Genomic DNA, 14,205 nt, shown 5'->3' with positions numbered 1-14,205 from the left:
AAGACTTATAAAGTGTCACTCATTGTCATAGAATAAAAGATACAGTCACAAAACACTTGTGGTCCTTTTTACAATCCATTGACTGTGAGGTCAAAAGGAAGAGTGTTGCATAAGACAGAAGTTTGAAGTTCTTGTATCTAGAGGTAATGTGATCAGATCCGCTGGGACTGAAGTTCTGGCCTCGAAAACTGGGTGAACTTTCAGATTACGGCAGTGTTATCACAAAGATTAAAAAGTTTTACTGTCTTCCCGTACATTGTATTTTATTTGCAAACCAACTGTCCAGGGGCGATTTTAGGGTCAGAGCTTTAGGGGTGCTGAGCCCTCTTTTCACACAAAAACAAAAAATGTGTCTATTGAAAAATAACTTAATCATTTTAACATTGATTCAACTAACTCCAAAATCCAGATTTTTTTAACACCTTTTTTTGCAGAACAGACCTCCTTGCATGGCAATCCCTTTAAAGTAAGAACGATAGAACGGAGCTGTTTTAACTAACTAAACCTAAAATACTGAATGAGTGGTCGCTAACACATACAAACAAGGTTTAAGTTCACACAGACAGCCCCTTGTAACAAACACAAAACCTTCTTCAAACAGCTTTTCCTGACCCTTCACTCCATATTCCTCCTTCTGTATCAACAGTCATCAGATTGGTTAGATTAGATCTTTATTGTCATTGAACAATGTAACAGGTACTTGGACAACAAAATGTAATTCACCTTCTGTAAATTATTTACAAATGGCCATCTATATCTGGTCGCACGCCAGTCTGAACTTTCAGAAACCAATATAAGTCATCAATAAATTAAAAAATTAAGAAAAGAAGGTAAAGTCCAAAATATCCAGATAATTTACAGAGGTCTTGAAAATACTAAGAAAGTAAAGATATAAAAAAGAAATAGAGGGAAATCTTTAAAGTACTTCCCCTGAATCCCCATTTGGCTCTACTTTGGGAGAGTTCATCTATGTCGCCGCACTTTAAGGGTGGCAAACCTGTCAATGACCCTTTGGGGTTCAATTATTTCAAGCAACTCCTTCTCAATAGACATCACAGCTATAGGTGCTGGAGTCTGCTTTGGCCTGTGGTCCTCCTGAGCCATGTATGGATCCGACGCAAGGCACTAAAAGACTTTCAGTGAAGGGAACACGAATCTGAACTGTACCAGCATCACTCTTGCGCTTCAGAAAGCATCACTTCCTCTGACACTCTGGTCCAAACGCCAGGGCGATCACGTTTCCATGACGACTGACCAGAAAAGACGCAGGTGACGTCATGTTTACGTGACTCCAGACTGTTAAAATGAGTATCAAATGAACGATAAACTTTAACAACAGAGACACAGGTCCGCAGTTTAGTTGTTTTTGTTTCACGCGCTAGCAGTTAATAAACAGAACTGAATGCGTCTTGCGGAAGAACATATTAACCGGCGCTACTTCTCTCCGGTTATGACCATGGACGAGTCACCCAGGTCCTGTGCTACTCCACAGCGGCGGCGACCCGCTGGACTAAAATAGTCCGAAAATAAACACTTGTTATAGGTGTACCATGGTGATTCAGGATACTGACTCCAGTACTCACCGATATGGTTTCGCAATCGGAATAACTCTATGTAAAAGGAAAGAAGTGTGAGACAGCTTTGGAGTAACTTATTTGATTCACAACACTACATAACGTGTTCTCACTCCGCGTGTGTCTCGCGCTGAGCGGTGCAGGTACAGAGGAGGAAGAGAAGAGGATGACACCATTTGCTAAGCGGGGGATGTTTCATTTTCATCCTTAACAAATACAATTTAATCCAAAAACTACGGACTATGTTTTGGAAATTATTCAACCTTCTAAAAGACGATTCTTTTTAGAATAAGTAAGTAAGTAAGTAAGTAAGTAAAATTTATTTATAAAGCGCTTTTCGCAGATAGAATCACAAAGTGCTGTACAACAGAATAGGTATACAAACAGTATAAAATGCATATACATATATCAAAAGAAAGGGACGCTAGTGAGAACCCATCAACCAAAAGCTTTCCTAAATAAACAAGTTTTCAGATCCTTTTTAAAAGAGACAACAGAGTCAGCCAGACGCATGGACAGGGGCAGGGCGTTCCACAGTCTGGGAGCAACAGACTGGAAAGACCGGTCCCCTCGGGTCTTATAACGAGTCTTAGGGACTGCAAGCAAATACTGGTCAGAGGACCGAAGAGTCCGGCTAGGGAAATACGGCTTCAAAAGGTCTCGGATATACTGTGGGGCCTGACCGTTTAAGGCCCTGAAAGTCAGCACTAAAATCTTAAAGTCGATCCTGAATTTTACAGGGAGCCAATGGAGAGCCGACAAGATAACAACATTTCTTACTCCAAGTTTTAGGGGTGCTGAGCTCCTTTTTAGGGGTGCTGAAGCACCCCTAAAAAGGGGCTAGCTTCGCCCATGCAACTGTCTTTACAAGTAATTTCGACGTACTTACTTATTTACTTACGTTTTTAAATTTAGACAAGCAGTGAGTTCCCATAACGCATACAAATTACCTGAAATTGCATCAAACTACTTGTTTTGAATCATTGCATCAAATTGAAATTGCATCAAACTTACGGTGACTTATGATTATGAAGTAACGTAAAAACATTTAAAAATGTTCAATAGTTAACTGAAAGAATTGTAAAGCCAATTTAATTGTATCTAAAGGGGCGGTTTCCCAGCGAGGGCTTAAACCTACCCAGAATAACTCTTGAACGTAAAACACTGCACTGGCTTATTTGAAAATATACAGTATCAAGTGCGATTATTTTGTCTCAAGATGTTATTTCTTTGTAAAGTATGTTTTTTATAACTTATATCCTACTTTAACGAAGGCTTAAGCTAATCCTTGTCTGGGAAACCGCCCCAGGCAAACGTTTCAGTGTATAAGCTGAACTTTACAAAACTGAACTGAAGAAAAGCGATCAAGCGATCAAAAAAGAGATCAAATAAACTGACTTGCTCTACGTGGTCACAGTTAAACTCAGGGCCGGTGCTACCTATAGGCAGAGCAGACAGTTGCCTTATGATATATATTATAAAAATGATAATAGTAATAACGATAATATCATTGTTGTTATTATTATTATTATTATTATTAAATGTATTTATTTCATCTGATGAGTAGAAAACAGCTGTGCAGGTATTCTAATATAACTGTGTTATATTCTCATAAGAACATATTCAACATATACATATTTTTACCACATCACTACTTTAAATGAATTCAGCACATTCATCTCCAAAATTGTTCCTCATTATTTTTATGCATCCCCACAAAATGCACATTCATCATAATTTGATGGAAATGATTGCAAGTGATTACATTTTCTTTAGACTATAGGGTCATTTTGTAATGATAGCTATCGCGTTATTGCTGAGGGTGAAGATGAATAACAGATGGTCATTTGATGAGCTGGATAGATTGAATGCACTTTATTGAATGATCCAATCAAATCTGAGTTTTCAGCATATGCGTAAACTATGAACAAATGACCATCCGATAAAACACAAAATCATCATGTTAGGGCCCGAAATACACTAAGGACAAATTCATTTCACCTCCTTATTTTTCCCAGAATGTCTTACTCCAGCAATATTACATAAGCCCAGCTGTCCTGACATTCTTTCAGAGCAAGATTGAATAAAGCTAGATTGTAAAAATGATGATGTTTACAGACCTGCTTCATTGAAAGAACAAACCCACTTCAAGTTGCATTTTACACACATTAGGGATCATTTTATCCATCTGCTTATACATTATGTTTAATTGAATACAAAACTGAAAGAACACAAACACAGATGAGCACAAAGATATAAACGGAGAGGCTTACCAATGAAGTTCTGCCAAATATTGGGATCAATCAGAGGAGATGAATGAACTCATTGTATAATAAATGTTACTGCACTTCTCTTGAACAATTGAAAACACACAATTTTAAGTTAAAATAACTTAAAGTTAAAATTAAGTTATTTTATATTATGAACATCCAGCCGTTTATTATTGCAAAAGTAATCCTGGAAGCTGCTTATCGTATGACTCCATGAGTAAATGATGAGACAAAAAAGCTCATTTGTATCCAATGCAAACTTTCCGAAAAGAAAAAACATTCAATTTGGTTGCATACAATTGCAGCACAATAAATGTAAAACACAGCAAAACTTGTATATCTGATAATGTTTCAAAAAGTCAATTAAAAACACATAGCACGGGATCAGATCTGTAACCAATAAGAACTGTTTATCTCTGATAACTTGTGAGTCAACAGCAGCTGCAGAGTTTGGCTGATGATGAGAAAATTACAACATAATTACATTTGACATTCATTAAAGATCACAAGAGCACCCCGACCGCCTGCCAACAAGTTTAATGTATTCAAAAATTGATTTCAATGAAGCCATAAATAGTCAATATGTTTCCCAAGGCACGCCAAATCATTGCAAATTGTCACTTTCGGATTGATGAATATTAGTTTATTTTCTAAACACACTGTGACATCACTGCTGATGGAGGACATCCAGAGAGTGCAGACACAGTTAGATTCCCTTAAAAATGAAAAATCAGCTACTTACACTGATGCCGTACCAAAACTTATCGGCTGACTGATTCTGTGGAACACGCAAAAATAAGAAATAATGTGAACAGGTTCATTGACACAAATACATGATCGGTTGTGGCTTGTGTAAGTATCAGTTTGAGAGCTAAATGTGAAATGTTTCCATCTATTCTTCATAGTAGCAATTCCATAAAAATCTTCTAAAGACTTGATAAACAAAGGAAATTCATACAGTTTTGGCAGAGCACACGATGACATATGTTTGTGACCAGAGGTTTGAGATTCAGATACAGTAAGTGCTTGCTCTGAATACTGAAGAATGACAAGTTCTTCTAATACTGTCCCGTAACATATTAAAAATAACTCAACTTTGTGAAGAGAAAATGGCGATTGGAAAGCATAAAAGTCCTTTGGATAAATACACAACTGTTAAATAATCAACAAACTTCTGAGTACACATTGAATGCCTTTTCTCTGTCTGTGACATTCTTTGCAAACTTTTCAAAGCCGAAGGACTGTCTGCTATCTGGTTCTTTAATAGCAGGACAGCATTACTGTTTCATAAAATATTATAAAAGCAATATGACAGATACAGGCTTTAGTTCAGACTCTATTTCCATGAGAACATCTTAAATAAAGCCTGAATGTATGTGCTTTTGTCTGCAGCACTGAAAGAGATCTGATCTGAGGAATGATCAGCATTCACACATCAGAATGACAGTTCAATGACATGCCCTTCAGTGAATCATGAGAAAAACATGAAACGGATAGGCTCACGCTTCCTTTATATCATGATGACACGAAATGAACTGTAAACATCCAATCGTCGAATTAAGTGAGCTTTAGAGACAACCAAATAAATATCATCAAATTCTACAATTGGATGTTATACATATAATAATTGATTAAATTGATCAGTAATTAAAGCATATTCTATAAAAATTTTAAGAGAGAGAGAGAGAGGGGAACGAAAATATAAAGAAACACCTGAAATATTTCTTACAGTTTTTTACTTAAGAAATAAAAGATCTCATTAAGATCAGCAGGGAGCACATCACATAATGAAAACGCAGCTCATATTTATTATACACCATAATATTTCAGCTTCAATTCAAGTGCGCAGTGGTGATTAGCGAACACTTTCTTAGGTGCGACCCCACAGACTGCGTGTCAGAGAGAAGCCCCTGATTATAAATTACTAGTCCACAGCCCACCCCCCTATCGCGTGACGCGTGATAGATGCCGTCTGTTCGCGACGCGCCTCGCTCGCAGCGCAACATTGTAACCGGCGCATGCAACACGTCCCTTCAGAAACACTAGCTGGTGCTGATGCTGCGAGCATCCCACGGATTATGACGCTCTGGATCCAGCATCATTACACATTTACACTATGGATCATTTTGGCTTTTCTAATCCACGCCTGATAAAACTTCTGTGCGTTTTGTTTTTTGCATTAAACGATCGCGTTTCAAGTCGGGCTCGCATCTTAACGTGATCATCTCTCGTAAGACTTCATATCCGTGGGAATCGTCAGCGGGGAACTCGTTTCGGGGTAGTTATGCTTTCACGGTCAACTCCGAAGCCATTGCGCGTAACAAACTGACGCCTTTTATGTAGCTACTTGTGTTCGTTTTTGGCATCGCCAAAAAGCGCAGAGGAGATTTCCGAAGTCGGGGACTGAATTTGCTTCTCAACACCCAACTGGCAAAGAACCTGTGCAATGGGTAAGAACATGAAGCACTGCATATTTTTTCTCTCTCGGTTTGTTAAATGAACATGTTGTCGCAAAGTGCGTAATGCCGTGCCAAATTCCCATTTGCCAGACGCACCTAACGGGACGCATGCATATAAACTTAAATCCTCGGTGCCAAATGCATCAATTTCGTAATGTGTTTTTGAACGCGCTTAATGAATATGCAATGTGTGCGTATGCAATTGTTTTCTAATTCATTTCACTGGGCAATGCATTTCTCAACCTGATTTCTGGCCGTTGTGTTTCACCTCCCTGATCGTAAATCACTACACACATTCATCTACTTAGATGCCAGGAATGTAGCCTAAAGAGAATTATGAAGATAAAATATGGATACGTCTGGTCAAATTGGCACATAGTGAGCTTTATAGAATGTTTTTCTTTTTAAATAATATTTATTAGCAATATATTTAAAGAAATATAACCTATAATTTCACCTGTGCCTACGATTGTTGAACATTTTGTTTTGGTGTGGTTCAGTCTTTAAATGCCTTGAAAAAGAGATGCAATGCACATTCAGATTTATAAAGCTCAAAAATACTTCATCGGATAAAAAGGGCAGTCAGCTATATCATTGTTTTTTAACAGAGGAACATATGTCATATTACATGCAAACGTCGTGCGCTTGGTCTGACTGATATTAAAGTGAGGCTTTTTACTGTGGGGTAATTGGTCTCCTGCTGGCAGTGCAGTGGAATATGATCGAAATCGTCTGGATATCTTTGCATTCTGGACTTTTCTCAGAGGTCGGCTGGGATTCATAATTCTACATTTCTGTGATGGCTTCCATTGAAATCCACAAGTAGTTCAGTCCTCATTTGAGTCAGTAACCATGTACGGCCGTGTTTTAGAGAGAGCGCCGTGAACACTGCTGATTCTTTATGCAGCTTCTGTACGTGGTATAAATAGACGTCCGCCCCGGCAGTTACTGTACTCAATCTCTGGCAGTCACTCCAGATCACCTGGTATAAAACAGAACTTGTCCTTGAATGCACCGATGAGTCACGATTAACTTTTAACATCCGAGATTCATTTGACATGACAGATAATCAATTTCATTCCATATTCCTGTAATAAAAAGCGAGAACCTAATTGAAGTTCTAAGCCTTCCTATAATGAAGTTGTAATATGATATCCCTGATTTAGTGAGATATGCTGTCTGTTTGAAATAAACACTTTTGGATTAAAACCAAGCACTCTTGGCCATGGTCTAATCCATTTGAGCAAAACCAACAGTTGTGTTGTAATAAACCCGGAAGGACCCACCTTCCCCCAGCCTGTAGAGCCTGGGTTTACATCCTCCTACAGACATGTGGTTTGTGCAGAACAACATCTGAAAAGCAGACGGGAATCCGAAGAGGAATGGATAAATCCTTAAAAAAAATTATTCACAAGATGAAACCATTCCCGTTATGTAGCCGTGAATAACAAAACAGAAATGTTAATCTGACTGTACACTGGATGTGTGCAAAAGCAAGCAAGTGAACACCCCAGCTGATAAATGCAAGGTCCATCAAGATTCATTTAATTCAATATTAAGAATCAAATGCATTACCTTACAGACTCCAGGGAATGAAGGCCCTGAACATATGGCACAAATCTAAGTGCATTAGGAATATTCAGAATGTACAGTCGTGCATGGCAAATCAGCAGTAATGTAGTTCGCCAACTCTAGTGTTTTTAGCAATGGAGTCTATTTGAATATCCAAGCAACACTGGATTTGAATAAGCAGCATTAACACTAGGTTATGAGGTGATGCCGTGGAAGATGAAATTGACCTTTATGTCCACAGCATGACAAAAAAACAGATTTTCAGACTCTTCCCGTGAATCGACTAGTTGAAATAGCTCCAGAACTTTGATGGATCTCAAGTGTTTTGCGGTCAGTAACTCATTCTGTGAACTGTGGATTGACATCACAAGTCTAAAGGAAGGCTGGAAATTAATCCGCCACAAAGCGAAACATCAACAAACATCCTTCAAATGTTTAAACACAAAGGCCGACCCCAGAGTAACGCTCAACCTTCTCCCTTCTGCTGCATTTCCAGCTGCTGTTGGCTGGTTCTTTTGATGAAACGATGACTCTCTGCCGACATCAAAGATGTAATTACTCTTGTGTACCCAAGAATTGGCTAAACGTGGCTCGCCTGCCACATTTATTTGGTTTGTTACCCTGGTTTTTTCTTAACACCTCACAGCATTACATCTAGTTTCTTAATCATCTCCTGCTGGGTTCGGTCTGGGTATTACACTTCATGTCAGGGTAATAGACCACTGCAGCATTCCTCTGAAATACCAACTTGTCTTTTTGCCAAAGGAGACGGCCGCGGTGTTTCTCCCACTCGCTCGCTTTTGCACCTGATGTCCACATCACGTTTAATGGCCTTCGCGAGAAGAAACATGAATATGACTGTCATGAATTGTCAAATTGAAACCTGAAACAGAGAACAAATGTGTTAGGAATATCCTAGCCTCCTTTCAGTTGCATATTGACAGAATGAGGCATTGAGAAAATTTAAGCTTGCGAAGGATAGACAGACATTTGGTCTCCATATAACAGGTTGTCATATGTCATGTCTAAATAACACAATCCATTGTTTTGTCACCTGTAATTGTTTCAGAAAGATGTTTTGATGGCTGAATGATTGAGGTTTTCTGTCCCACAGCTTCAATTAGATCTAGTTGAATGCGGTCTACCCTAAATATGTTCATATGTTTGAAGAATGTTAAAGGGATAGTTTACAAATAAAAAAATCTCTCATCAGATTTTCACCCTCGTGTTGTTCAAAACCTTTATGACTTTCCTTTTTCAATGGAACACAAGAGAAGATATTTTAAAAAATGGTTTAGTGTTCATATAATGGTAGTTAATTGGGGACAAAGTTGTTTGGTTATCAACAAAATATCTTCTTTTTGTTCTACAGGAGGAAAAGTCAAACAGGTTTGAAATGGTGAGTAAATAATGAAAGCATTGTTATTTGGGATGAACGGTCCCCCTACGACCACTCATCGGAATCTGTGGTATAGTGTTTCCACAGAACATAATTAAGACTTTCTCAAATAAGAAAAATAAACAAAAAAGGTACAATATTACAGAACACTAACCTTTGCACGATTTGCACATTGAAACCAAAATAGGATGTGATGCAACTACCTGTAAAACACTGTTCACATGGAGAAAACTACTTTCAAACTTCCTTTGGTAATGCAAAACCAAGAGTCTCACCTGAGAGCTCAAAATCCAAACTTGAGTTTATTATTTTATTACATGTTTATTTTATTGCATCATTCATGTACAGTAGTGACCAAAAGTGATGTCTGGAGGATGCCTCCTTAGATTAAATGAATCCATCAAAATATGAGAACTATGTACAAAACACATAATTGGATAAATGTAGGCCTATTTATATGACAAAATATGTGTTTTATTTTAATATACAGTACAAATTCATGGAAATAAACAAAAAGCAAACATTGAGTAAAGTTTTATAATTTATCATACGACATCGAACAGATTTTATATATTTTTAATACCCACTTGAATAACAAGCAAAGATGTCAATTTCAAAATTTGGACTTCACTCATGGCTCCTTATGCAAGGAGTTTATTAAATATGAGCTCATACAGTTCAGCTTTGAAACCCTCCAGACCTCCATCCATAAAGACCACACAAGGTGGCTGTGCTTTTAAAAACTGCCCTACCTGCTCTTGATTTTAAACAGTTAACTGAGAAGAAAACATTAAGAGAATCTCCCCAGAAAATCTTCTAATGACTCTCAAAGGCTTAATTTCCTCATTGATTTCTTTAGCAGCCAGACCTGAAGATTGATCGCCCAGCTTTACATCCAGCCTTCCGAGGACGAAGTTTTTCTGTTGTGTGAATTTAATAACCGACGAGAAAAAATATTCACAAACCATTGAGTAACCCATTGCTCATGAAATACCCTGGAGAACAACCCCACCATACCTCCATGTGGCCACCATTCTCTTTCGGTGCTTTTTTCGCCAATTAAAAGAAAATACGGTTTTAATGGCTCATATAATTACTTACATGATATTGTCTAGCAAGGCATGTAATCCACCAGGGAAAACAAACCACCTTCTTGGTTGCAGCGTCTCTCGTCCAAAGAATTACCGCATTCTTGTGGGTCTTTATCCATTAAGGCCAGGGCACTAATGATCTCCGCTGCTAAGGGCAGCCATGCGCTCTCTGTGCCATCTCTGCTTTTCGATAACTAATCAGCAGGCGACGGGTGACTGGCCTTTAGACACAGAACAAAACATATTTACTGCACCAATAGGACGCTATTATATCAAATTGATGACTGTGTAAAGCCCCACTGGTGTTGCACGGCTCCTCTTGTTACAGGAGCGGAGCAAAGCAGAAGAACAGCATGGTACGAATCGTTCATATGTACCCGGCTAATGATACAAGTAAACTCTGAGACGGATGACGCTGTTGTCGCTTTCCCTCGCACGCAATTTAAGATGCTTAACTATTGGCTGCCTTGAGCCGCATAGATTTGTGAATGTATGCTATTTTTACCCAGTGCCATTAGGTGAATCTTTGATGGGGGTGGAAACGGCAAATTGTTTGGCGCGAATGCCGAGTGCACACGTTGGATGTATGCTAATGAGTTCTACTCCATTCATTAAAAGCAACTTCCCACTAACCTTCCCATTTTGGCCTAGGGTACATTAAATGGTGTTGTGTTAAATCACAGATAATTTGCTCAAACTCAGTATGCTTCCCAATGCATTTTCAGATTTTGTGCATTACAGCCCCCACACTTCATAGGATTTTCCCTACCCATCATTTTCATGACTCATCTTGCTGTGTTTGATAAAGAAATGGGTTGTTACACACACACACACACACACACACACACAAACGTACCTGCAAACCTTGAGTGAGAACTTTAACTGACCCAAAATGTCCGTCTGTGTTTCTGTCTGTCTCTCCACAGGGCTCTCACTATGGGAGGGGCGTCTCACATGTTTCCTCCTTCACGTTTCTGTTCTCCTGCTGCTCAGCAAGGGGGAGAAGATGTGCCCAGCGAGCTGCCGCTGCGAAGGCAAGATTGTTTACTGCGAGTCTGGCGGCTTTCAAGATGTCCCGGAGAACATCTCTCTGGGGTGCCAGGGGCTATCCCTGCGGTACAATGGCCTCCTGGTGTTGTTGCCATACCAATTTGCTCACCTCAACCAGCTGGTGTGGCTCTATTTGGACCACAATTCTATCAGCGTCATGGACAGACTGGCCTTCCAGGGCCTTCGCCGGCTAAAGGAATTAATCTTGAGCTCTAATAAGATCACGCAGTTACAAAACGGCACGTTCGAGGCGGTTCCGAACCTGCGCAACCTCGACCTGTCCTACAATCAGCTAGAGGATCTGGCAGCGGGGCATTTTCAAGGGCTTCGCAAGCTTCAGAGCCTTCACCTCCGGTCAAACAGTATCAAAAACATTCCCGTTCGCACGTTTATGGAATGTAGAAGCCTGGAGTTTTTAGATTTGGGTTACAATCGCCTGCGGACAATAACTCGAACGACCTTTCTGGGCCTACTGCGGCTGACGGAACTGCATCTCGAACACAATCAGTTTTCCAGGATAAATTTTTTCCTTTTTCCACGCCTCTTAAATCTGCAGGCTCTGTATCTGCAATGGAATCGCATACGGACAGTTATTCAAGGATTACCTTGGACGTGGCACACCCTGCAGAAATTGGATTTATCGGGCAATGAGATTCAGGTTTTAGACCCCGCCGTTTTTAGGTGTTTGCCCAATTTGCACACGCTCAATCTGGAGTCTAACAAGATCAGCAACGTTTCACAAGAAGTGGTGTCATCGTGGATCTCCATCAGCACCATCAACCTGGCAGGTAACGTATGGGACTGTAGCGCCAGCATCTGCCCACTAGTGTTCTGGCTGAGAAATTTCAGAGGAACGAGAGATGCCAGCATCATCTGCAGTACACCCAAATCCCTACAGGGAGATAAGGTTGTGGACGCCGTGAGAAACAACTCTGTATGTGAGGAGATATTCACGGTGGAACCCACCACGGAATTAACTCTTCTTTTAACCACAACCACAACTACTTTTTACGTGACAAAGCCAACCGCAACCACCACGACAACACCTTTCACCACCACTACTCAGCTTTCTGAAGTTACCCAAAGACTTTCTCCAAAGCTTTCGTTCCCTGTTCAGGCCGACAATGGATTTCCACCACGTCTAACGGTCACGGCCAGCACGGTACCTTTCACCCCGGAGCCGGAGTTCGAGCACATGACTTTCCATAAGATCATCGCTGGCAGCGTGGCGCTGTTCCTATCCATGTCACTAATCCTGTTGGTTATCTACGTGTCGTGGCGTCGATACCCCAACAGCATGAGGCAACTCCAGCAGCACTCCATCCGACGCAAGCGCAGGAAAAAGACTCAAGAGCCAGAGCCCGACATCAACTCCCAGCTGCAAGAATATTATCTGAGCTACAACCATGCCAATGTGGAGACCATTGACTCTTTGGTTAACGGGGGGGCGTGCACCTGCACCATCTCGGGCTCCAGAGAGTGCGAGGTATGACCAGTCGCTAACAAACGCATTCTCTGCACCGGGGAGTCAGAGGTAAACTTTTCAAGAGCATGACTGCCCCTCTTTTTCTCAGCTTTGTTTTCCCAATGAAGCTTTAGCCTATGGATGTTAACACATTTGAAAACCTCACATTTAAATGCATGAAGAACAGTTCATCCAAAATTGAAAATTACATTTCGTCATGACTATTACATTACTGTAGACTTTGACTTTACATACAATTATTTACTCGCCTTCATGCTTTTGTTTTTCCTGCGGAAAGAAGCGGAATGTTTTTGATTAACCTACACACATTTCTTTAATGCAGTTCACAGTCGCCATGTCTGTTAAATTGTTAAAAGCACTATATATATATATATAAATAAAGATCATGTCCACATTGCTCATGCAGTGTGTTTTTCAGAAGCCACGGGGCATCTTTGTGTGAGAAAGTCATGTGGTGTTGAAATGATGTGAGGGCGAGTAAATAATGCCATTTTTATTTGCGGTAGAACTTTTCCTTAAAGTTCTGTTTACTTGGAACTGTAGCACAGTGGGATGAGGCTGTGCGCACATCATATAAGTGCGGTGTGCACTTGGGAACACATTTGAATATTGCCTGTGGCATTCCCCTACTCGCTCCCCTCACTCCCTAACTTCAGACAGCGGACCCCTGTTTTCATATACCCCCCTATACTGTACTGTTGACTTTGACTTTACATACAGTAAATATAGAGACAGAGAGACAGACAGACAGACAGACAGACAGTATAGGCAGGATAAATACAAAATGAGAGTATTGACAGACATACAGACAGACACAACGAAAACATTTAGAGAGAGAGATAAAACGAATTGATATAATAGATAGATAGACAGACAATAAAAAGAGTGAGGTGGAGAGATAGACAGACAGACACAGGAGGAAGAAAGGGAGGTGGAGAGAGACAGATGAGAGAGAGAGAGAGAGAGAGAGAGAGGGGAACGAAAATATAAAGAAACAGCTGAAATATTTCTTACAGTTTTTTACTTAAGAAATAAAAGATCTCATTAAGATCAGCAGGGAGCACATCACATAATGAAAACGCAGCTCATATTTATTATACACCATAATATTTCAGCTTCAATTCAAGTGCGCAGTGACGATTAGCGAACACTTTCTGAGGTGCGACCCCACAGACTGCGTGTCAGAGAGAAGCCCCTGATTATAAATTACTGGTCCACAGCCCACCCCCCCTATCGCGTGACGCGTGATAGCTGCTGTCTGTTCGCGACGCGCCTCGCTCGCAGCGCAACATTGTAACCGGCGC

The 14,205-nt window shown here is 40.1% G+C and overlaps 1 protein-coding gene across 1 annotated transcript; it reads left to right on the top strand.

Moving 5' to 3' along the window:
- Positions 1-11,257: 11,257 nt before the first annotated feature.
- On the top strand, positions 11,258-12,907 carry lrrtm4l2 (leucine rich repeat transmembrane neuronal 4 like 2; the record flags this gene model as incomplete). The annotated part of the gene is made up of 1 exon (XM_079468157.1): positions 11,258-12,907. One exon carries the CDS (start codon positions 11,258-11,260, stop codon positions 12,905-12,907), a length of 1,650 nt encoding a protein of 549 aa, XP_079324283.1.
- Positions 12,908-14,205: the final 1,298 nt, after the last annotated feature.

This window comes from Barbatula barbatula (genome assembly GCF_947034865.1).
Source record: "Barbatula barbatula genome assembly, chromosome: 11".
Lineage (NCBI taxonomy): Eukaryota > Metazoa > Chordata > Actinopteri > Cypriniformes > Nemacheilidae > Barbatula > Barbatula barbatula.
The sequence above is the reverse complement of the archived record's forward strand: the minus strand, read 5'-3'. Positions and strand labels throughout refer to the sequence as shown.